At 42.0% G+C, this 26,190-nt stretch overlaps 1 protein-coding gene across 4 annotated transcripts in view; it reads right to left on the bottom strand.

Moving 5' to 3' along the window:
* LOC120722700 (plexin-A1-like) overlaps nt 1–26,190 on the bottom strand; it is a 308,843-nt gene that overhangs the window by 125,468 nt on the left and 157,185 nt on the right. For all 4 annotated transcript variants that reach the window (XM_040013789.1, XM_040013791.1, XM_040013792.1 and 1 more), the window contains exons 5-9: nt 19,295–19,395; nt 16,723–16,846; nt 16,253–16,406; nt 12,749–12,848; nt 4,452–4,566 (exon numbers count right to left, since the gene is read on the bottom strand). In XM_040013789.1, coding sequence (XP_039869723.1) covers nt 4,452–4,566; nt 12,749–12,848; nt 16,253–16,406; nt 16,723–16,846; nt 19,295–19,395 — 594 coding nt within the window. The remainder of the gene's footprint in view (nt 1–4,451; nt 4,567–12,748; nt 12,849–16,252; nt 16,407–16,722; nt 16,847–19,294; nt 19,396–26,190) is intronic.

Genomic DNA, 26,190 nt, shown 5'->3' with positions numbered 1-26,190 from the left:
AAACAGCCCTGACCTGTCGAGGCATGGACTCCACTATACCTCTGACGGTGCTGTGGACAGATCCTTTAAGTCATGGAGGTTGCGAGGAGGTGATGCTTTGTGGTGCATTATCCTGCTGAGAGAGCCCCACAACCAGCAGGGAATACAACAATGCTTAGGTTGGTGGTATGTTATTAATTAACATCCACGTAGATGGCAGGACCCAATGTTTTCTAGCAAAACTGTCAGGACAAGCATAACTTTATCATCAATATGAGCTACAGCAGCTTGTTTGCTGGATCCGACCGCCCACCCACGACCCTGTGGCTGGTTCCCCACCGTTCCTTTTGATAGATACTGACCACTGCAGTAGCTATCAGCTCACAAGAGGTGCAGTTTTGCACATGCTCTGTTCCAGCCGTCTAGCCATCACAATTTTGCTCTTGTCCGACTCGCTCAAATCCTTACGCTAGCCCATTTTTCCTGCTTCAAACTCATCAACTTTGAGGACAAAATGATCACTTACTTCCTAATATACCCCACCCACTAACAGGAGTCATGATGAAGAGATAATCAGTCTGATTCAATTTGCCTGTCAGTGGTAAGAATGATATGCTGATCGGCGTATATTGTGCGATGTATTATAAAAACCTTCCAACATACCTGATAATCCTGCACGTGGCCACAATACTTGCAAATTCAAAAACAGCCTGATTAGACATAAAAAAAATGCCTTTATAAGTTCAATATGAGTTTACTCATTTGTTACCCCAGTGGTGCGTGCACTGCACACATTTCTGACGAATCCAACAACACAAAGCCAATAAAAAGGTATAATCAATAACGAGTACCTCGGGTCACGGCTAAGGATGAAACTGTTGTTGCATGGAGCATTTTACACACACACACAAGAGAAAGATAAGTCTCTTCCTGTCAAAGCTCCCATCAGGGGATGTTATTTGGCAGCTATTTTCTGTCTTTGCTGCCAGTCATGTACTGCATTAATTCATTTGTGGGACATGAAGTGTCCTGAGTGAAAAGCACATGCAAAATGAATGAATGGCTTAATTAACAAGCGGGCGAATTGCAATCAATAAATGAATAAGAAGGCAAGCGTGTAGACAGGAAAATAAATGCAAACAAACCTGTTTTTCTATTACATTTTTTCCATGTTCATTTTTTTATTATTGTCTTATTTTTCCTGTTTTCTTGAATTGAAATGAAGTCATTTCAACCTAAACCCTGGGGCCCGGCGTCGACCCAGTCGGCTCAACCGGACCGATGCTGGGATTCATCGGAGCAGAGCAAATTTGTTTGTCTCTGTGTTTGTTTGTACTGGTGTTTGTTTCTCTCATTGTTTGTGTTTATATGCATTTCTGTTGATGGCCTTCTCAAGTGTTTCTCCAACTCTGGCAATTTTCTGCCTGGTCGCCCCTAATGTGCCTCTCTGTTTATCTGCTGTCACAACACAGCTGATTTATATATATTTACAAATCCAGGAAGTGACAGCAGAGAATTATACTTACTTTAAAGGAAATTATACATTAGTGGTTATCTGTTGTGAATGTGAATTTTTTTTTGTGTGTGTGTGTGCGCGCATGTGTGATTTACCTATGCCGCAGCTTCACATAACACATGCTATGACTTTTATCAGATATGAAGTCAAGTCAGCCTCAAGAAATATGACAAATGCCTTTGGGAAGATAACCAGTGTAGTGTGAATTCAATCACTTTGGCAACTGACTGCTAATGACACAGGGGGAAACTTTTCCAGGCAGCGGTGATGGGCAATATTGCTTTTAGCAGGGGCTACGAACTGGCAAATTGGAACAAAATCGTGGCTAGAAGAGATAAACGCTTAACGACTGAAAAAAAAAAAAAGGCGCTGTTGGCCCAAATGAGCCTATGCATTGCTTCAAATTGTTACCGATCCATGAGAGAGAGAGCCAGAGAGAGGAAACATAAGGCTAAGTGGTAACAAACTGATTTAAATATATAGGATTTTTCATAGTAATGTATCATCTTTGTGAATCTTTACTGACCATTTTCTAAACACTTACGATCTATTCACCTATTTTTTCTCTCTTTAGTCATGGTACTAAAACATACGTGTATGACACATTTAAACTTTAATTGTCAGGGATGTGACTAATGATAGCTAGTTAATAGCTAAGGACTGCAAGCTCCTCACAACCAGTAAAAACTAATGGTTGCCCAATGAGCGCGATTAATTTTTTCCACATTAGGCAACTTATAGCTAGTAGTCTGGTCAACCACGTTTTATTGCAGTGGGACCGCACAAGTTGCCTCTCACCAAATCATCACGTCCGACTCAGACTGACTGCAATCACTCTCAGACTGACTGCTCAAAGTTTACAAATGACTGCTGTCTCATTTCTAAACACAGACAGAATGCCAACATGTTGCAATCAATCAGTCTGACTGATTGACTGTGACTGATGAGTCAGTCTGAGAGCAATGCATCAATTTGCAATAGGGAACTCGACTCAACTGGTTGCTAACTGGTGGTATTCGGGCTATATTCCTATATAAAAGAAAGGTTAAAGATCACCTATGTCATTTTGCAGTGCAAACACTGTCCTGCAGCAGCTACGTCACTATTTGTGGAGGAATTGCTGTTTCAGATCTATGAGGTTCTGGCTGGACTCTGAATGTAAGTAGCTAATGTGAATTTCTACGTATGTAGATGGTAACAGATTGCAAGACATTGTTGACGTTTAAACATGATCAAAGATTAAATTTAATTTTAAATTGCCAACTTGATCACATTCAGTTGCAGACTCACAGCAGACTGGCTCTTCCCTCGGTCCTCCAAGCAACCCTTTAAAAAGCAACAAGATCGCAAGTTCATCGCTCAAGTCATGATGGGTGCATGGCGGTGCTGGTCTCCAACCAACGTTATCACTTGTGTGATAGTAATATAAGTCAACATCTGCAGTAAGAAGGCATAGGCGTACTGTAAAATTGGCAAATTTAGCTGCTAGTGTTTTATTTAACAGGGTTAGGTAAGATTTCCTTACAGTGGACACCAGCACACACGCATCCCTCGCAATAAAAATAACTAAGATGTATCTGTACTCTATGTGCTGTTAATGACAACAAAAACCCATGTAAGGATGTGGGGTTGGCACAAATGTGTGTGCATGTGTGTTTTTGTGTCTATCAAAATTCAACAAACCCCTCCTGACATTCAAAGGGCTTGGTAACCATGGCGATGCCTGCACCAAATAAAAAAAAAAACAAGGGAAAAAAGAGTATATCAAAAGAAAAAAAAAATAGGAAGAGAAGAAAAAATAAAAGATGAATTGGTGTAGCTCTGTGAAGTAGATAAGGTTGGATGTCAGGCTGGTATTTACAGGAGGGCGTAACTTGTGATGGCAGGCTGTGTGGAGTCAAGTGTTATCCTCTCCGCACCCACACCCCCGTCTCCCTTTCCACTCACACCAAATGCCTGAAACTGCAGCACCGTTCATACACTTAAAATTCTAATACACGATTACCTCAATGTCTTAAGTTAAAGACACACCAATATGCAGGGAAAAATTCACACAACAAACAGGTGTGTAAACCTGTGTGTATCTAAATATGTGAATGTGCATTATACCCATCTACGCTGCGCACGCCCAGCTGAATGTTTTAGTTTTGATATGATATCCTTTCAACAACTGGGGCTTTATGAGAGGATGGAGAGAGTGATGAAGAGAGGAGCGAGAGATCAAATAAAAGGCTGAGCATGCTTGCTTCCAGCACGCAGTTACTCAGAGTAAAGAAACGAGCAAAGAAAGAAGAAAAAAAGAGGGAAAAGGTTACAAACAAGAATGAGAGGAAAAGAGTGTGTGTGGGGGGAGGGGTGCACATCAAAACTCTTTGCCTGAAATAGAGGCAAAGTTAGAGCGAAGGTGTCTGGGTGTTAAGTACAACTTTCTGAAGGCACTGAAGTTTCTTTTTTTTGTGTGTTTTTGTTTGTCAGAGCGAATTTCTGCATTTGCGAGCTAGCCGGTTAGAATTAGAGGAGCTTGACAGAGACACGGGGACTGCAAGAGCGAGTCGGCTCATGGATAGATGAGGGTTTTCATGCAAATATAACATTTGGGACGTTAGCGTGCTCTGCCATTTGCATACCCATTCACTCTGACTTGTTTATAAGTGAATAAATCCAGTGCTGCTTAGAGTACAACAGCTGCTGCTGGGCCACTCTCAGCAGCACTCATTCATATACTCATATACACACACTCAGATGGCATACAGGCCACAGCTGCACCCTTGGCATTACTATGCCACCATACTTCCTTGTGTGTGTGTGTGTTTGTGTGTATGCAAATCCATTGATACTCATTAATGTATCCATGTGTTGCTTTGATAGGCCATCTTCTGAATTTGTCTTTTATAGAGGATGTATAACTACGTGTACTCAGCAGCACTTGTGTGTGTGCACATGCTCAAAGCCGTACCTCTGAGGTGTTGACTCGTCCCTCCTGGAAGGAGCAGTCGCTGGCATCCTGTGTGCACATGTGGCGATATTTGCACCAGTGGCAGGGGAAGTTTCCGTTGACACAGGACAGGCACCTGCAGCAAGCCAGAACAGGAGAGAGAAAGGATGAGGTTTCCATGATTTATGTATTTATTTCACTCGTGTCTTTTTGTGTCTACATCCTTGAATGTCCTTTAATGGAGTTTGAGTTTCCTGATCCTGCCACAGTGGCTTCCAGTGACAAGCTACAATGAAGAACATAAAAAAAGTGTAACTGTAAAGAAGAAAACTGAACATAGGTTTTATGGCATTTTAATTTACAGGTTGCTGCCCCGTGACAGACTCAACATTGCTCTGTCTGCTAATGTAATGCTTATGAGTTCAAAATGAATATTTGCAGGCATGTGACAGACCTCGGTCTCATAATTGTGAGCTCACATGATGCCCAAGGAAGTGGAAACAGGCAGAAACTAGGAGAAACTGTGGCCAGCGGTGAGTTATTTGGATGTGAGGAAAACCAGTGGAAAAACAAGTATATACATTATACTTTGCTTTGTCACAACATCCAGTTTACATTTAAGGATAATTGTACACCACCAGAAAGACGAATTACACTTCTATGCTATAGGCTCTAAAGATGCATAAGAAGATTTGCACTGACAGATAGATGCTAGTTCCTTACTACAATCACAGCTTTCCCTTAATGAGAGAGTGAAAGGCAAAGAAATAGAGCTGACTGTGTTGGTCGTTTCAGATACTGAAGTCTCTCATTATTTCAAGTGCCAGAAGCATACCAAGGCAATAGAGCATAAATCTATATGTTTCCTGAAAATTGAAGGCATAATGTAATGAAGATCAAAAATGATAACATAATGTACTTCATTCTTCTTAAGCAGCTACATGTTTTATGTATCATATACCAGCCAGTTATTGTCCTTAATGCCAATAATTCATCCTTATTGTTACTGGTTGTAGGCAATGCTAATGCAAAAGGATTGAGTCACTTTCATTTCTTTATATTTTGCTAGAAAAACTGTTATAGAGTAGATCCAGTGATTTCTTGAAACCTGGAATTCTAAGAAGCTTGAAAGCCAATATTTGGCATGACCAGCTTTATTCTTTCACACAGCCTGAACTCTCTTCTTTTAATTTCGTTCAGTAGTCTTCAGTAATAGTTTTCCAGGTTTCTTGAAGGACATTCAAAGCTCTTCTTTGAATGTTGGCTGCCTTTTGTTCTGTTTTCTGTAAAGATGCTTCAATAATGTTGAGGTCTGGGCTCTGGGGAGGCCAATCCATGACTGATAGCATTCCTCAGTTTGTTCTGTACGTTTTCCAGGTGTGCTTTGACTTCACTGGCAGGGTGATTGGGACCAATCACATGCTTTCCACATGGCAATGCATGGTGGATCAAAATGCGAGGGTACATTTTGATTCAATGACTTTTGACACCATGTCAGAGCCTCCACTGCAATGACGTTTTATATACAGTTTGACAATTATGAATGAAGTTCAAATTAGCCACTGATTTTGAGTCTAGTTCATGTCTAGTTTGGCATATCTCAACCTTTTATCCATGTTTTCCTTCCTTAAAAATGGTGTCTTGACAGCCACCTTTCCACTGAGACCATTTCTGATGAACCATTGATGGATCAGCACGAGAGCTAGATGCATCCGTCAGCCCCAGTATCAGGTTTTTCCTGGATTTTTTCTTTTTTCTTAAGGACATGACTTTTGGATACTGTTGATCTGCAGTACATAGTTATTTTTAGTCCGGCCACTTCTTCTCTTGTCTTCCTTTTGTTCAGTTTACTCAGATTTTTAAAGGAACACAATCCACAGCATACCGAGATATGTCACATTTATCAGCTAATAGCTCTTTGGGAATCACATTGCTGGCACAAAATGATTTTATGGCATTTTTCATGGATTCCAATAAACAAAACAAAATGTGGGACAAACTATGTGATAATGTGAGAGGTGGTTAGCAACAAAGTGCCTAAAGATATTATTTAAAACTGGTTCTTTGCTATGTTTTCTGATGGTGTAGACACAACCCTGGTTAGGTGCATTTTTAATGCCTTAATTCATAGATCACTGTTAAGAGGCTTAACAAGCAAAAACAAACAAACATGAAAAAGAAAACAAAAAACATTCTCTAGTCAGGTACAATGACTGGACTGAAATGTAATGTCTAAAGAAAAACTTTAAAACACCTTCACAAACTTTGGAGAACTATTGATCAAGACCATTTTTTAAAAACTGAGAAGAAAGTCTTTGAAAGGAAAAAAAAATAAAAATGTGGGGTGGCTTAAGACTTTTGCACAACTGAATTTAGCAACATTTGAGCCAAAGCGACAATCCAAAATTTCTATACTGCAGAATTCTAAGCATAAAATGCACTGAAGGAAGTCCAGCTACTATGACTTGCATTCTTTGCAGATTATGGACATGTGTAGGTGCATTTGAAATATCGACACGACTTATCGCACCGTGGCAGCCCAGCACTGACTTGCATCAACATAGTAGCACAAAATTTTCAAGAAGCACAACTGCAGCTTCCTTCATTAAGACTTTATTTGAGCTGTCAGCAAGGCCAGAGGGCGGGTTACTGAACAGCCAGGAGGAGAGAGCAGGAAGGAATCCTTGGTGATCCACTCCTCCCTTCGTATTCTCCATGCTTGGAGGCTTAAAGTTAAACTAAGCTGGCAGACCAAGATAAGCCAGTTTTTCTATAACTTGAGGAAGAAAAAAAAGAAAAGAATGCATACACATTCAAACATGGATTACCAGACAAAGACAAGGCTATCATGGTCACTACAAAGAAGCAGCGGAAGGGAAAATGCCATGGCTAGTAATGCTGTTAATATGAGAAGTTTCAAAGTTGTTCAATTACTTTTTGGCTCTGAAGTCTCTACTTGATCACTTTCCTCAAGTGATTTCACATCAGCGGTGTATTAAATTACACTCTGCTTTCTGTCAATCATCTGACACCCACAGGAGCAAAGAGAAAGTGTTCACTTCATAAACATGTTGCAGAGAGAACGCTTAAATTCAAGCTCGCTGTCAAGGAAAAATACAAAAATTAAAAAATACAGTGACAGAAGTAGAAATGTTCAGTAAATCCCCCCCAAAAAAATCTTTCAATTAAAACAAGTCATAGCTATGCAGTCTTTACACCGCTTCTAAACTAAATGTCACTTAACTGGCTTGAGAAAAGCAAGCTCTAATTACATGTCCTGTCAGTCCTCACTCCCATATGCTGTCACTGTACTCAATCAGACCTCCGATAACACCCACACCCACCAGAGGAACTGACTGAGAACCTGCGGGGTCTTTTTTTCATTATTGTTTTTTATTTATTTAACCAGCATCTGGTTATTACTGCCACCTCCAACTTCATCGTGAAGCGAGTTTCTTGATAGCGCTGTCTTTCTAAGCCTGTGTTACTTTCCTGTTGTGGTTGTTCGTTATATAGAACCAAGATTTTCTGCTCAGGAATATCTTGAGCTAAAAGACCAAAACAAATAAACAAAACAAGAAATAAAAAGTAAAACATAATTAAAACAAGTATTTTATGGCACCCTTGAAGCCAAATTCGCCGGGGCTTTAAAGGATTGGACAGGAAAGTGAAAAAGAGCTCGTACTTAGTTGGGAAAAAAGCTTCAAGAGATATAAAAACCTCAGCAGTAAAGTCAAAGGAGAAATAAATCACAATACCACCTTCTTAGTTTGACTGACAAGCGATCTCTGATAAGTCTAGTTCAAGAACACCACAGTAACACAAACCAGGTCCACCAAACTGAAGGACAATTGCTCAGCTGACAATGCCACCCTGCTGCCGGAAACACTGACTTTAAATTGGATCTCAGCCTAATCCTCTTTCTGTCTTCGGGTCTATGTCCTTGGTTTTTTAGATTTTCGAGGGTTAACTCTTAAATCGCCCGCGCCGGAGTACCAAAGCAACGGCAAAGGCTTCATATAGCCAGAGTTAAGCTGGTGAGACTAGACTGAACTGCGGCGTGAGGTTTTTAATCAATGCCAGTGGATTTCCATGGAGGGAAGGGTGGACTGAGGTTATGCTAACAGTCTGATGTTTGTTAACAGAGCTGGTGAGCCAGTTCCTCCTCACCATTAACTCCGGGCTTGATCGATTTCCCGTTGCAGGGCAGTGCGCGCGCACATTCACAAGCAACGAGCGTGAGAGCTCAGACTACAACATCGAGCTAAGGCAAACTTATGCACGCAAGTCATCACCCGTGCTGACATCGAGGCATTCCTCCTGGGTCACCTGGGCAGTGGAGACTTGTCCTACAGTAGAGCTGTCAATGCCTGGACAACCGGCTTGGGTAAGTGGCGGCGCTGCTGCAGTGCAGTCAATAAAGTCCCCTGCTATTTAACAAGGCCCAGCAACAGCTCCGGGTCAAACGCCTTTTCATCTTCTCCAAGCTTTTGTTCGAGGGAGGATGGATCGATGGAACAAAGCTGTTGATGTGCGTGCAACGGCCCCGCTCAAGCATATATGAAAGGAGGGAACGATCATATCCTCATTTAAATCTGGTCAATGAGGATAAAGTCACGGATAAAACTGCAATTCTGTCTTAATTTGCAGGCTATGCTTTTATCTGCAGCTCAAACAAACATGTCAGCATGTGGTGGGCCCAAAAGTGACCCATTTGAGGCATGAAGCTGAAAGCTTTTAACGCCGTAATCAGTACTTGAAGCAGCTATAAGCGCAGCGTGATTTTGATTTAGAACCTCTGATTGGTTTGATAATATATCTCGCAGATATCTGCCTGTGCTTCATGTGCACGGTGCTGCTTGGAACCCGGGGTAGGCTGGCTGTGCTATGTGATCTATAAATAGGCCTCTTTGCGTTTTATCCAATAAAGCTCCAAAGTGAGCGGCAATAAAATGATGCATACATCATTAAGTTATACAGCAGCACGGCAGCCAAATGAGAAGTTTAGATTCTCACCAGGGGACTCAGACTCATTATACGGTATTATTGCATCTTGTCACGGCAATGTCCAAAAGCAGTAAGTCTGCGAGTCTCAACCCTCAGTTTAATTAAACCAGGTCACATTCACTTAAAACCCAGACCAACAACTTATTTTCTTAATATCAACAAGTAACGATGTAATGACAGAAAAGTTTGACTATAAACTTTTTTTTTCTAGCAGTGGATAAAGAGTGGGGCGACGGGGAATGACGGGCCTCAAAATAAGAGCCCTTTCCAGGGGCTGGAGTGAGAGCCGGTCCTCCTCCCTGGAGTGCTTCTTTTCACTGCATAGATTTCAGCCCTTTCATATTGTAATGGTCATGGTGGCCTGAGGCTGTGGCGCTAACCTTTTAGCTGTGTGGGACACATTATTCCCGACACAATGGGCACAATTTCTGTTTCGTTCGGCAACACTCGGCTTTATCTCTCTCTTTCTTCCTCTTGAAGACTTCTTTCTCGCTCGTCTTTTCCCGTCTCCAGCTCTCCCAGAATGTGAATTTCCTTCCCCCTCCAGCACCCTGCCACCTGTTTGTTTCTATGCCTCTCTATATATTATTCCTCCTCCCGCACGCTCAATTAAACTATTCCAAACCTCTTTTTTTTAATGCAAATTTCGGATATTGTATATGTAAACAGCTCACAGCGCAATTCACCCGCGCCAAGTACTGTGGCTTCTGTCTGCGTGCGCTCCCTCTGACTGTGCGTGCACCTGTTTTGTGTGTTTGCACGAGCGTGTGCACTGCTGGTGATGCTGGTGCCCGCATCCAACTTTGAGCCCGTCTGGGCGCTCGCCTGCAGGCCCGCTCTGCTTGTGCATCTGTGCTGATACAGTACCACTGTTGTGCGTTTGCTGTTGTGCTTCTACGCTGGGCTTTCATCCGCCCATCACGCCCACGAGGATGACTCAATTACCGTCCCCTGAAAGCAGCGACTTCTTTACTCCGCTCCCTGCAGGCGGAGGTGGTTGTTGGGCGGGTCAAAGATTTTGAGGTGAAAGGTGAAGAGTATTGCATGACACGCGGGTTTGTGTTACAGCTGCAGTGGCAGTAACAGCGCTGTATTATTATTTATTTTTTTAACAGTCCAACAGAGTCCTGAGGGGGCCCTGCAAAGCCAACATCAAAGGCTTAAACAACAGCATGCCTGTTTATGCTGCAAAGAGAGCGCGACTAGGCGGGCTAGTTAATCAGGGGTACGCAGCATAAACACACACCCACACACACATTAGTAAACATGTCCTGCATGCATACAAATATGAATAAATAGGCACTCTGGAGTTACTTTGACACATCCTGCATGCTCTTTAACAAACAGAAAACTACACACACACATATTCACAAAAAAAAAAAAAAAAAAAAGAATCAAAGCCATTCAAGTAGGCCTGGAGGCCCCGAGAAGTGGCCCAGGTGAGCGCTCTCTCCAAGCCCACTCCATTATGACCATCTCCACACAGCCACCTCAGCTAGAGCTAATTAACGGCCTATTACTATGCAGATATATGCAGGGCCGAGAGCAGAGCGCGAGCAATAAATGGGCTTGATGAACGAGAGAGAGGCAAGGAATGGGAGGTGTGCAGGGGCAGAGACAGGTTGGGGCCAGGCGACAGAGAGATGGGCAAAGTGATGAATGGGAGAGGAGAAGTCAACAGGCAGACAAGAGGACAGTGGGACAGCAGGAAAGGAAAAGAGAGCTGTAGGCTGCAGGGAGTGAGGATCGGATGGTAGCGGGACAAAGACGCTTATAATGCTGGTGAATCAGTAATTAAAAGCTACTGTCATGACTTAACATATTAAACCCTCATACAGCCCACATACAGTAAAAAAATGACAATTCTGCACATGTTTACATGTAAGAATCATTTTCAGGATGCCCCTAATTCTTTTAAGATATAAAACAGGTGTAAACACTGAGAGAGGAAGTGATTCTTCAGTCAATGCTTGCCAAGAGAAACAATAAATCTACTTTAGTTATACTACACATGCTTTTTTCATTTCAGGTGTATTGATGCAACTGGGAGTCTGTGCCAGGTGGAAGTGAATCGAATGCGAGAAAGAGAGGAAAAGTGTGTGCGAAGTCCGAGCACTGACTTCAGGGGGAGCAGCCAAGACTCATTTAGCAAATGACATTTTATTTATTTTCATTTAACCTTTATTTAACAAGGCAGGACAATTAGGAACACATTCTTTCATTCATTATCAGGATGATCTCAGTACTCTGTCACTCTCTCTAATACCCCCTAGTCCCCCCTTCCTGTGTACGCACAGAAAGACAAAAAAAAGAAGAGTGTCATGTAGAAATTGTTTTTGATAGAAATTTATTGATAAGAGAAAACGTTTTTCCTTCCCACTGTCGCCAAGTGCTTGCTTAAAGTAAGTCAGTGATTTTGGGGGTTTTCACTGTATTATTGTAGAGTCTTTACCTTACAATATAAAGCACCTTGAGGCGACTGCTGTTGTGATTTGGCGCTGTATAAGTAAAATACAATAGAATTGAATTGAAAAGACTGTTTACCTCTCCTTGTTTCCTGTCTTGCACCTTCTTTTTAAGCAACAGACACAGACATGCATATAAAAACCTGCTTTCAGAACACTGTTGAAAAGTCTACCAGTATTCCTATACTTAAATTAGGGATAATATGTTTCCCGGGAACATGAGTGACGTCTTTTTCCTCCCAAGCTTGGCTGCTCTTCTAAGTCTTCCATGGTTAAGAATCGATTTATTATTTCACTCACCAGTAGTCCCTTCATTGCTTTAGATTTAATTAACTAATTGATTTGTAAAAAGCTTGAACAGATTGAATACTGAATTAGAAACGGCTGCATGGTTTTCTCTTGATTCCTGTATTAAACCAGTTATTTACACCTGCAGGTAAGTAGCAGTATTTTAGCACTTTTTTCTTTTAAAACTTCAGCCACCTGTTGATTTTCATCTTGCATCTGACCAGCAGTATGATCTTTGTATTGAGGTTTTGGAGACATCTGTCAAGTAACTGTGTGATGTTAACCGTCTGGCACCCAGCAATCTGAATTCTGTATTTCTGGACAGGTTCTGAACCGGGAACATTCAAAAAGCACCGTCAATCAGTAAAGAAATATGCATTTTTCCCTAGCAACCAACATCCAATATGGATGACAACTCTTGAGCAATGAATGATGTCATTGAGAAACCTCAATAGCTATTTAAAAGAGTGTTAAAGCAATTTAACAGAGAAACTAAACATAAACTGATAATTTTTCTCCTTTCGCCCCATCCTACTTAGCAACAAGCTCTCAACTTACGATTGGTGGACGCTGCAGTTGTAGAAGACAAAATCCACACTGGCAAACTTCTTCCCAGTTTCCTTCGACTTTAGATACAACTTTATTATGCGTCGGTCACCTACAAAGTCAAACATAACAAACACATTGTGTTTTATTAGTGTTTTTCTTTACAAAGAATGTCAAGTGGCAAAGACGAGTAAAACCCACTGCATAATAACCGATCCAAATAAACGAATCCACATTCTTTAAATATTACGAAGGTGTGCATTAACGTTTAGATCTGTGGAGCTTTACAGGCACAAACTCAACAACAGTGTTTTACATTTTAGTTCTTTGAACAGGATCAAAAGGTACTCTTTCATACAACAACACTGGTATCATCACACTAGGAGCAGCAATGCATTGTACTGGTAAATTTGAATTATTAACGCATTTTCTGCAATCTTCACATCAGTGGGCGTGATTGGACCCTCTGCTGAGACAGTTCTGACCTCCCAGCCTTTATGTATGACACCCTACTCTATACTCCACTCTATATTTCCATAGTCCATCTATAACAGTTCGTATATGGAAAATGTTTCATGACCCCAGGATCAACCTGGTCCTAGTCAATGTATACGCTTTCACTGTTCCTGTAAATCTGCAGTTTTGGAGACAGCACTTCTGCTGGAGAGTAAAAAGAGCTCTGAGCAAAATCTATTTATTAGAGTTACTCAGTGGCGAAAACACTTACAGCTGTCTATATACATTCATGGGCTTTCAGCGGTATGTTTATAAATGTGCTCATTCTAATTTTGATAATCGAGAAGCAGTGGGTGAAGCCGAAGAGAAAAATGTCTTGTGTCTCACACAGCTGAATAAACTGTCAAATTAAGCAAACAATTCATATTTAGCATCGAGCAAAACTGTTCAGCTGAAAAGCCCGTCATCGTCTCCCCAAACAAAAGTTTGTTAGAGGGCTGAAATGTAAAAATGCAAAAAGTGACACTGTGTGATCTAATAATGTATGTCCAACTGAAAGCAGGACTAAATTACTGCAGCAGATTTGAGAAAGCTTCACACAGTGAACATGACTGAAATCCTGATATCATTTTTCTGGTCAAAACTGGTTACCATTCGACCGCAAGAACTGAACTATAGACGGACAGATGTTGATATTGCTTTCATGGAGAACAGAGGTCTAGTCAGACCATTTCTTAGAAAGTGATAAATATAGATCAGACTATTGCAATGGAGAAATTAAAAACATATCTTCATATAATAATAATAATAATAATAATAATAATAATAATAATATTAATGGATTGCATTTATATAGCACTTTTCGAGACCCTCAAAGCGCTTTACAATTCCACTATTCATTCACTCTCACATTCACACACTGGTGGAGGCAAGCTACAGTTGTAGCCACAGCTGCCCTGGGGCAGACTGACAGAAGCGAGGCTGCCATATCGCGCCATCGGCCCCTCTGGCCATCACCAGTAGGCGAAGTGTCTTGCCCAAGGACACAACGACTGAGACTGTCCGAGCCGGGGCTGGAACCGGCAACCTTCCGATTACAATACGAACTGCCAACTCTTGAGCCAAGATCGCCTCACGATATCTTTCTAACATAGCTTTTCTGAAACAAGGACAACTAATCTGGTTAATGCATGGCTATGAATAGATGGCCACACCTCTTCTAGACTAGTATTACCGGACCAATACTTTAAAGACTGTCTCATTTGTTGCACTGTGAAGTGAATTTGTCAGAAAGCTACTGTACATGCGTTGGCTTTCTACCTATGATGTTAGCATCACACATCCAGAGATGCAACTGCTTCAGAGCAGATCAGTACAAATGGTCCCAAAAGGCTGAGATCACAAGTTTGAGAAAATACCTGAGTGCATTTTTTAATTCCGCAGCCAAGTGGCGGAAGGCTTTCACTTCGGTGGCCTCAGAATCTCATCTCTGCTTTTCGTGGATGATGTGGTTCTGTTGGCTTCATCGGGTGAAGGCCTCCAGCTCGCACTGGAACGGTTTGCAGCAGAGTGTGAAGCAGCGGGAATGAGGATCAGCACCTCCAAATCTGAGGCCATGGTTCTCAACCGGAAAAGGGTGGAGTGCCCACTCCGGGTCGGGGATGAGTTCCTGCCCCAAGTGGAGGAGTTCAAGTATCTCGGGGTCTTGTTCGCGAGTGATGGGAGAAGGGAGCCGGTGATCGACAGACGGATTGGGCACTGCGGCCACAGTGATGCGGACGCTGCACCGGTCCGTCGTGGTGAAGAGGGAGCTGAGTGTAAAAGCGAAGGTCTCAATTTACCGGTCCATCTACGCCCCTACCCTCACCTATGGCCACGAGCTGTGGGTAGTGACCGAAAGAACGAGATCGCGGATACAAGCGGTGGTAATGAGCTTCCTCCAAAGGGTGGCTGGCCTCTCCCTTAGAGATAGGGTGAGAAGTTCAGCCATCTGGAAGGGGCTCAGAGTAGAGCCGCTGCTCCTCCACATCGAAAGGAGCCAGCTAAGGTGGTTCGGGCATCTGACAAGGATGTCTCCTGGGTGAGGTGTTCTGGGCATGTCCCACCGAGAGGAGGCCTCGGGGCAGACACTGGACACGCTGGAGATATTATATCTCTTGGCTGGCCTGGGAACGCCTTGGTGTTCCCCCGGATAAGCTGAAGGAGGTGGCTGGGGAGAGGGAGGTCTGGGCTTCTCTGCTTAGGCTGCTGCCCCTGCGACCCGGCCCCGGATAAAGCGGAAGAAGATGGATGGCATTTTTTCATCTCATTGTTTCAGTTCAGAATATTGTATGTAATTCTACACTTACTGATAAAAAAATATTGATAAAAAAGCTTTTTTTAATAGAGTAAAACCTTTCACTTGGAAGGATGTCCAGGCTAAATTTGTTAAACGTTAAGCCAAGAGCTGCTCACACGGGCACTTTATTACTATGAATCACGTACGTAGCCTCAGAATAGTTTAACAAAGTTGTAACCCAAGCTAACAGGAGCTAGTGTCAAAATAGTAGCAGTTTTTGAATTTGCTAGCTTACAGTATATGGTTGGCTGTAAGAGGAGGAGGTCGTGAATGTTGCTGTCACCACTGAGGGACAAAAAATTTGTTATGTTTCAAATGCAAGTGCTGTATTTTCATGATGCAGTTTGCTGAAAAGGTAAGAAATGTGACAACTAGGTCTGTTTTTCATCTGAATAAAAGCCTTTTTTGTGTTGCTGCCCAGATTCTGTGTCAAAGTACATCAGCGGAAGAAAAAAAAAACCCTAAGTCAGCTACTCCCAGCTGGCATTTTCCATTACAAAAAAAATAGCTGGACTCAGACACCAATAATGAATCTACTTTTAAAAAGTTCTCAGTTTTCTTCATGTGATAATTATGATATGAAATGACATTTCTTTTTCACTTTAACAGATAAATACGATTATTGTTTAAATGATCTGGGCTTTCATTTTGAAAGCAAAAGCCAGACATTTGTGAAGTCTACGTTAACTCCAACATCATATCTTTTCTGACTTATTGTCTACCTTGGTCTCGCGTGATGGGGGCGATTTCTTTCGTCGAAGGAGACAGGCAATAGATGCGTCCACCGTAGATGCGCCCTTCCGTTTCTACGTAGTCCTCAAAGGAGCAGTTCACTCCAGCAGAAAGACTCGGCACATTCTGTGTCTGAAGCACAAGCTAGCGAGAAAAAAGACAGAAAGCAGAAAGATGAGACACAGCAGAAATTTAAATCAATACACTTCATTAGTAACGGCCCAAAGCAGAAAATGCTGCTCAGACGTGTGGCTCAAAACGCACTTTTCAGCTCATACTCAAAATGACTGTTAGCTACAACACAAAACAAGCTTTATTTAGTCTCATTTCACATCTGCCTTATTCATTTTTCCCAGCCATTAATCTTTACCCCACTCGTCTTATAAAGGACCACGTACAAATTCACAAAGCCTCTATAGAGCAGCTGAAAAGATACACAAGGTCAGACAGCGCGCTGTACCTGCACTTCTGACATGGTGACGGAGACGGTGTCTGGCTGGATGGAAAGTCGGACACACTGTTCGACTCTGGTGGTGAAACGCTGAGGCTCTTCTGCTCGTTTGCAGCGATCCTTCCTCGAACATCTAGAGACAAAAAATATGCTCACATAGCCACTTAACTACTACTGAGCAATAAATACCTGTGTTGTACATGAAATCCACACTAGTCCTGATTCCTTGTTGTGCTTGTATATGTAGAGTACATTTTACTAAGTATCACAGCTAAAGGCATTTGGTCCAAATGTGACTTTTAAGCAGTTCTCAGTTGGGAAGAGAAAAAACAGCGAGATCACTGATTTATTGGATAACCCACAGGATGATGAGTTTCAGACACCGACTCTGTTCATTAGTGAGTGCATAGATGCATGGAAATTAGAAGTAAATTGCAAAGGTGCATATAAACAACCTATGCAGTTACAAGTTTAACACAGGAGAAACAGGAGTATGCGTTAATAACATGACAACCACACATTCAGCACTTTCTTAATAGCAACAGAACCATAGTGTGGTCATCAGTATGCCTATTTGTACTTATAAAGCAAGCATTGAGTTAATCAGAGCTATGGTTTAGCAAAGTCTACGAGGACTGATTACCGTGAAGACTGACCATGCACAAGAGTCAAACATAAAGTCCAAAAGAGCAATAAACACGTAGAGCAAGGCATTAGTTCGGGCAGAGCACTGAATGTACTTGCATTCACTGACTGGCACCAGCTGCTCATTCATGCTTCACCATCAGCGGCTCATTCATCAGCTGCTTGGCTACGAGCTGACCAGAAATTCCCAATCATATTAACACTGGTGTACATGCTGTCCTTTACAACTTAACACTTCTCACTGTTGCTCCGCTGAAACCTGGATGTCAGATGTGGCACAGCTTTTTTTTTTCTTTGGTTGTTTTTTCACCCCAGCGTCCTCCTTACGTGCTAAACACTTGGTAATGGTGCCTTAATTAAGCTTTAATGTCGAATTACTGCACGTATTTGTGAAGGGGAATTGGATCTCCCAACCGAATCCTCGCTGCCTTTTGCATTCTTTTAGTGCTCTCTTAGAGAGCAGAACCTTTTCCACTAAATCAAACAACATAATTAGCTATAAATGGTCAATTCCTATATGCAAGTGTTTCCGACCAAATTAGCAGAACAAGTTTTTAGAAAGTGGCTACTGAAGAGAAAAGGCCAATTTCCTTGGGCTGCAATTATATCCTCAGAAAATGAGATTAATATTGAAGCTAATGTAGGCTGTGGGGGGCCAGTTTGAGGATGCTGGAATCTAAAGGTCTGTTTTTGACTAGCCAGGTGGGGAAAGGTGAGAAAGTAGTCAGATTTTGACTTCCTTTGCCAGATGTACAGATAATTACAACACCAGGAGTGAATGGAAGGAGAGACTCTTCAAAGCTACAATAACTTTTTCCTTCAACACATTATAGACTGTTCCAAAAATATTAAAGGGACACATTTAATCAAGAGTTTAGCATCAAGTCAATTAAATTTCTGGGATATTGATCTGGTCAGTTAAGTAGACGAGAGGGTTGCTAATCGGTTTCAGCTGCTTTGGTGTTAATTTCATTAACAAATTCTTCCTTCATTCTTCGACATTCTTCCTTCCTCATCTCACTAGGGTCAGCGTTAGTACTGGTAGTGTGAGGCGATACCTGGACATTACAGAGGATGCACAGGTAGTCCAACTCCTCCAGGATGGCACATCAATACATGGCATTGCCAGGAGGTTTGCTGTGTCTCCCAGGACAGTGTCAAGATTGTGGAGGAGACTCCACAAGACAGACAGTTAATCTAGGAGAGCTGGGCAGGACAGTAGAAGATCCTTAACCCATCAGCAGGACCAGTGTCTGCTCCTTTGTGCAAGGAGGAACAGGATGAGCACTGCCAAGGCTCTAAAAATGACCTCTAATAGGACACTGGTGTGAAAGTCTCTGAACAAACAATCAGAAACAGACTTCATGAGGGTGGCCTGAGGGCCCCACATCCTCTATTGGGTCCTGTGCTGTTCACAGATGAGAGCAGTTTCACCCTGAGCACATGTGACAGACGTGACAGGGTCTGGACAATGTTGTAATTTGTAATATTGTTCAGTATTTACCATTACCTGTAGGTTGATAACACACTCCCCACCGAGATCTGATGTGCTTTCAAAGTGTTGCTTTATAGTAAAATAGTAAAATGAGAGCATTCAGACCATGTTTATGAATAAGTCACAGGTCTAAGCCTCAGTGTAGGTGACACTGAGTGACACATTTTTGTCAATTATTGATCCAAGAAAAACAGATACACTTATCTAAATACAATTTTCAAAAGAAAGTCATTATATAAGGTGTTAAATCACGGCATTTATTGTGTTAGAACACACTGACAAATGCAGTGCCAAAACAGGTTCACATAATGTGGTTACCATGAGCATAAACAGGCAGAACTCACAACTCTGTTGAAGTGACAGACTGTAATTAAGTGCAGAACACCCACTGAGCAACCACCGGAACAACTACATACGACGCAGTAAAGAGTATGCACTTACACATTATGCAGCACACACCAGCCACAGTGAGGGTCTCCTGATCCCAGACAGGCTCCACAGGAAGTGTACTGCTCACAGCTCTCCACTGGTACACGGGTGACCTAGGAAGAAGGAGAAAAAAAAAACACGCACATAAGCACGCATTCGGCAAACACACTTGGTTAAAGCTGCACAGAAACCCTGTTTACACCACCTTCAAACAGCTTGTACTATATAGGGTTGGTATAAACAGGATCTACTGGAGGTGTCCTGCGTCTGGAACATGAGATTAAAGGAACAAGCCCACTGTGACTATCACAGATAAACAGCTCTGAAAGTGCTGCTTACAACTCCATACTGCTGCATATAAAGGTAGCTAGAGGGAGAAAAGTAGAGGTCTACAAACATGTAAACACACCCTCTGAAGAACTTATCTCTGTAATACATATACTCTGTGCTGCCCACAGTTCTGATGCAAGCAAACAATTTGTGTATTTTTAGGCATTGATAATTTCTCCTTGTCGCGCGCCAAAGAATAAAACTCAGTTGCAATTTATTCAAAGCAAAAAGATCTAAGAGCACTGCGCAGATTGTATGCATCAAAAATCAGCTTAGCCCCTCAGGATTAGAGGTGCTAATCTGATCATCAAGATCAGATTCACACTCCCCATAAAGACTGCTGTTCAGCCTATGATGACGAGCTATAACTAGACACATATAGCAAGTTTAGGCACATTGCTTTGTGCAATCGTCAGTGTAGTCGTCGTTTGGTTGGGTAGTGGAGGATCAATACTGGATGGATTGTTGTGGAATTTGACGCTAAAGGGTCGAAATCAACCTGCTGATGTGGCAATCGCATAAGAATTCCTCTAGCCCGACCAAGAGTTTCATTTTTTTGGCTTCAACTAGGATTATCTCAGCTAAAAATATTCGAAATTGCCAGTTGACAAGTTTCATATAGGGTGCACTAGGTACTCGCCTGCCTACAGTTGCTGTGCAAGCACTTTGCAAACCACATCCACCCCACCCCTCCTTATCATACTGTATCTAACTCAATCAAGGTTGTATGACACATGTTGCCACTGTTCTAGAAGGGCAGTGAGGTGGGCCTGTCCTGCATTATGCTCTTTCCTATCTGGGTATGGAAAGGCAGGAAAGTCCCAGAATAAAAAAACAAGCAGGTTTTATATTTTCTGAGTCCGCTAGGGTCCTCTTGGGTTCTTGTGATGTAAATTTCAAGATCAGACAGTGAGTGCGAGGTCCACGCACACATCCGCAGAGAATTCACTTTACAATGCACCAACTATGCATACGTCCAGGCAGCAGACTTCAAAGAAGTGCAACGGTAATGACTACTCGGTCATCGGGGCTCGAGCTGTCCGTGTCTGCAGCTGAGTATAATCCAGGCTTCATTCCACCAAATATGAATTACTGCAGTAGAGAGCAATCCTCTTTTGGCTATAGTGCTCTAGACTTAAATGGGAGCTACAGAGTTTTAGTGTGTTTAAAGCAAAGAAGCAATCATGGTGAATTAGTGTAGGTTGCAGCCTTTTTTTGCCTTGACCCACATTAAGTCTGTCTGTCTTTGTCTTTACTATGTTAATTTTGACGATTCTTTTCTTATCGAGTCCCTTACAACTCTCCCAAACTAATGGGTGTACATTCAAAATTATCTAGCATAAAGCTGTAAGGCCTTTTCTGCAGCTACATTTTTATTAGGCTGTCTGTCACTTACTCCAAAAACTACATAAACCAGCTTTGTGCAGCGCTCCAGTGAAAAATAAGCAATAACCAAATGCATGATACTGTGGTACTGTACTTAACACCATTAAGATAAACATCGAGGATTACTCCTTTTGTCTCCTAAATCTGTCCTAGCTGCCATTTGTTTCTCTGCATGACTGCACTAAGATGAAACTTGATCTCTTGCATAGGAACTGGGGAACCTCTCTATCAACAAGGACATCAAACAACATTGTCCAAATGTATCAGTCTCTTAAAGCGCAACTGAAGATGTATCTGAACATCAGGCCACGGTGAAACTTGCAGAAATTAGCATTGAGAAGTCAACAGATGGCTGCAATTATTATTGAACATGCATGTTGTATACTGCTGCCTTCACCATCTGTTTGCAAGATAATCGGGAAGGACAAGTTACACTGGATTATACCCAAAGTGTAGAAGAAGTTGACTAATTATCCCTTGCAAAATGCTTTAATCACACCTGTGCACATTCAGGTTTAATCTTTTTCTTTTATAAATCCGTAATCTGCAGCGTATCGGAATCTGTGTATTTTATCTGAACTTACTGGATGCTGTTTGGCAGTGACAGGTAGACTGGCAGACAGGAAACTGCCTCAGGCAAGCACACACACACAAGCACACGCCAGTGAGAAAGTTACTCTCTGGACTAAATTGAGAGTTTGAGACAAGTTTTCTGGGGCAGTTGTTAAATTCTTAAATACATCACTGACCACCCAGGATGCATTCACACACGAGAACGTGCATGCACACCTCCTGCTTCCTCAGATAGGCGAGGTACGACATCAATAACACTGCAGAGGCAGGAGGCACACCAGGTGAGCTGGAAGGTGGTGAGGATGAATTCTAATGGCAGCTGCAGACGCAGCAGTGGAAAAAGCTTCAAAGAAGAAGCCCTACCTTCACCGCACCGTTTTTCAACTTATTAAACTTCAAATGTTGAATCATGCTCTTTTAATGTCTTATTCTTGAACAGCTGCCGCATGATTGATCAGACATGATTGCATATGTTGGTTTTAATGTCAACATACTTTTTAAAAAAAATCCCAATTTCCTGTACTCTCTGTTGCTCTGCTTACAGCACCTTCCGCTGCTCAAAATCTTCCCCATTCACATGATTCTCACCTCCCAAAGCAGCCTCTGATGACCACAAGAAGAGCATTTAGGGTAGGAGCTGCTCAAGTTGTAGATAGTATGGGGAAAACAGTGTGTCTGTCTCAACTTAACAATGAACTCAATCTGCTTTGATGAACCCTACATGAGTGTCAGGTCTATCCTTTAATATTTTCATGGCTCAGTCATACTACAGTAAAAATGGGACGATAACCTCCTTGTAAACTGGAGAAAAAATCTGTGGTTGCCAGGTGACTGCACTGAATTTTTTCACATTTGGTGACCGACTGCGAGTATTTGAAGCAACCAACCGGTCACCCAGAGGTTCACCATACAACACCCTTCACCTCTGGGCGACCGGTGATCTTTGCAAAAAGATCCGTCTAAATAATTGCTGCATGACTCAAACTCACTGCAACCACTGTCAGACAGATTGGTGAAGGTTTGCAAATAATTGCAGTCTAACTTATAAATGCAGGACTGGATTAAAGTATAATGGGAAACTCCGTTCCTTATATGAGCCAACTGCACATTACATCCCAAGACAGCTTTAATACAAACAGCAAATACAGCAACTAGATGTCAGTAATCCCGGCATCTCTTTTGCAGTCTGTACATATCCTCCTCCTGTGTCGCTCTAATGTACAGTTGGACACAATAGCTTATGGCAGATTCATAACATGGTAATAGTAACCTGTGCCTGGTAACTATTATAATGCTACCATTACAAGGCCCAGACCCCTTACAGGACATCAAATAGCAGCAAATTACAGTCATTACTTGCGCCTGGACAAATACCACGCTAGTTATACAGCCTATCTGATAAAGGGAGGACGGAAAGAAAAAACATGTCATGCTCAAGCACAATAGCCAGGGAGAGAAGTTTATTCAATGGGATTTTGTGATAGTGGGCCAGATGATGTATTCCATTGGAACAGTTCAATTATTGAGTTTTAGAAAACAGATAATGGGATGGGAAACGGGAGATGCTCAGCCAAAGACTCTTTGTCTTACTGAGGTGGCTGGGGAGCATTGGCGTGTGTGTGTGTGTATGTGTGTGTGTGAGCGAGACAGTACATAAGTGAGCACCACCTATTTATATTAAATATGGCATTTTCATCCGTGGCCTATTTGCTGCTGCCGAGGGGAAACACATTCATCTGTGGACAGTGGCGGGAGGTGAGGCTGGGGGAGGACAGGGGAATTAGGAGAAGAGGTAGTGGAAGACAGAAAGAATGAGATCACGGAGGGAAAATGTCCATTTTAAACATTCATTTTAGTCTTCAAATGATAATGGACAGTGTTTGAAAGGGGGGGGGGGAATATCCCCAGCAGCATTCAGATGCTTTTTCTCTTTCTTTTTTGCCATGTTTCCAGAGTGGAGGGTAGAGAGAGAGAGCAGAGCAGAGGAGATGACTGGGGGGAGAGTTTATTACAAATAAATAACTGCTACAAATGAGCCTCTCTCATTTGGGTCATGATAGAGAGCCTCTTAATTTGCCTAGTGGCAGATGAGAGGAAGGAGGAGGGTGGCGGTTGTGGGGGTGGGGGAGGTGGATTAGATGGAGGAGGGTGGAAATGAGGAATACAGGGAAGGATAGATGAGAAAGACACACAAATGTAATTGCGACTGATGTTTCATTCCACATATGGGGCCCTTTTGGTCCCAAGCTAGCTGCCGCTATAGGCCTAGCTGTAATTGTCCCATCTGTATAATATGGCGAGGAATATAAGGCGCTATCGCTACACAATAGGCTGATGGATGAGCCCAATTCTAAGACTACTGCACAAATGCACACATGTTACCAGCAACTAAGTGCATGCAAATATGCTATCTGTGGTAATGTAAGCACGCTGAGGTGCAGTGTTTGAATGTACAACTTACACTTTAAATTATGTGCAAAGGATACACCGAAACGATGCTGGATGACTTATAAACACACAAAAATAATGGACAGTCCGAATATCAGTTTCAGTAGTGCTTGTTTAAGAAAAATAAATAAAGTCTCATATCCATCCCCCTGTTCTCTGCCTTTCTATCTTTCTGATATGCCCTCATCTGTCATGAATTTGGCTGGACAGACCAAAAACACACCAAATGAGGCCATAGATCACAAGTAGCCACTGCGAGACACAAACTTGGGTAGAAACAGGCAGAGAGAGGGGAACAATACAGAGCTTAGCAAGAAAACAAACTCTTGTAGAGTCAACCCTTTAAAAGTGCATTCTTCCTTGCATAAGTTCACGTAGTACTCACATTCCCAAGATGACAATAAAGGGAAACACTGGGTTGAGTCTGTGTTGAGAAACTCAACACCCTACTGTTTGTACACCCTGTTTCCAGTATTTATGCTAAGCTAAGTTGATTATTTACTATTTGCAGTAGAGCGTTAGCATGTGCAAGATGAAAGAGATGAAAAGATCTATATAAATAAACATATAAAACAAACATATTATTTTACATATATTGTCTTCTTAGCCACAGATATGCATGATTCATGGCACCAGAAATCTGCACGAGCAATGAAACTAAAATGATCTAGGATGGCCTCCTAAGTCCTTCTTGACTTCCTGTCGATTTATCTCACGCTCTCAGTCACTGAGATTTTACAAATCAGCTTCAGCCTGTTTCTTTTTTTTTTTAAACCCAAGTCACGCTGTTGCTCCCAACCACATTAAGACTTCTCCATCGCTCTCCGTTTCACTGTCTGTCTCTTTGACTGTCTCACAAATCACATTCTGATCAGCCGATCAGTCATCTCTCTGCCTTGGCTGACTGACAGCAAGGATGTGTGTGCATCCGTGTTTGTGTGTCGGTGAGGAGAAAGATATGTCATCTGAAAAGATGCCAGTGCAAATTTTTTTTTATATGTAAATGCACGCCGTCAAGTCTTTCAGAAATAAAATTAAATTCAAGATTTCAAAAGTTCTCATTCGTTTTTTAAACGTTTTAGACATCAGTAGTGCCATCAGTGTTCAAAAGTCTTGAGCCACACCTCTTATTTTTATATTTTCCTTCCAAGAAGCTTGACTTTATTTCCATTTCTATAGTGTTCTTGAGAAATAGGATTTCCGAAGGTCTTTCAAAGCTTTTTTATGGACATTTGCAGCTTATTCATTAATTTTAGTCCAGTCTTCATGCCTGAAAAATTTGAAAGTAACATTTTTTTGTTTGTTAAACCATTTAACTCTGGCCAATCAAATGTAAAAAAGGCCCCTAACTCGCAGGATGAACCAGTGTTGAACCAATTTTAAAGCACTTTTTTTTTTTTTTACTAGCTGCCGGTCGCATAATTACATAAATTGTTCCCATTTCTTGTTTTGAATCAATTACCAAACATAACACCGTTTGACAAGCACAAAAAAGCTTTTTTTGCAGCAACAAATTGATTTCAAAAACTTGCTAACAGCTAAAACCTTGGCATATCTCAGCACGGTGTGCATCACGTCCTTATAAAATGTGATTAAACGGGAAGGGTGTATTTCGAAAGAAGAAGCAGCAGGACTAAAATACTATCTACAGCAGATGAACAATGTCTGAAAGTCATGTCCTTGAGAAACAGGAGACCTGACATAAGGACCTGAGCGATATATCTGGCCCTTCAGTTGATCCATCTATCATTTGCTAAAGTCTTACCAGAAATGGTCTCCGTAGAAGGGTCGCTGTCAAGAAGCCATTCTTTCCCAAGGAAGGGAAACAGGGAGAAAAGAGTGAGATATGCTAAATTACACAAGAACTGGACTGAAAATGAGTGGAGGAGTGGAGGTCTTAACAGAGGTACAGCTGTAAGTGTCCACGGCCATCTGCAAAATATGGTGGAAGCTCTGTCGTGATGTGGGCTGCGTTTCAGCAAGTGGTGTTGGGGATCTTGCCAAAAGTGATGCCACTAGATTTGCAAAAAACTACCCTCACATTTTGATCCACCACACAATATCATCTGAAAAACATCTGATCAGCAATCGCTTCATTTTTCGGCATGACAATGATCCGAAGCACAGTGCCAATGGAGTGAAAGCATACCTGGAAGACATATAATGGAACA

Source organism: Simochromis diagramma, unplaced genomic scaffold (genome assembly GCF_900408965.1).
Source record: "Simochromis diagramma unplaced genomic scaffold, fSimDia1.1 OVJJ01000705.1, whole genome shotgun sequence".
NCBI lineage: Eukaryota > Metazoa > Chordata > Actinopteri > Cichliformes > Cichlidae > Simochromis > Simochromis diagramma.
This window is presented reverse-complemented; position numbering and strand designations above follow the sequence as displayed.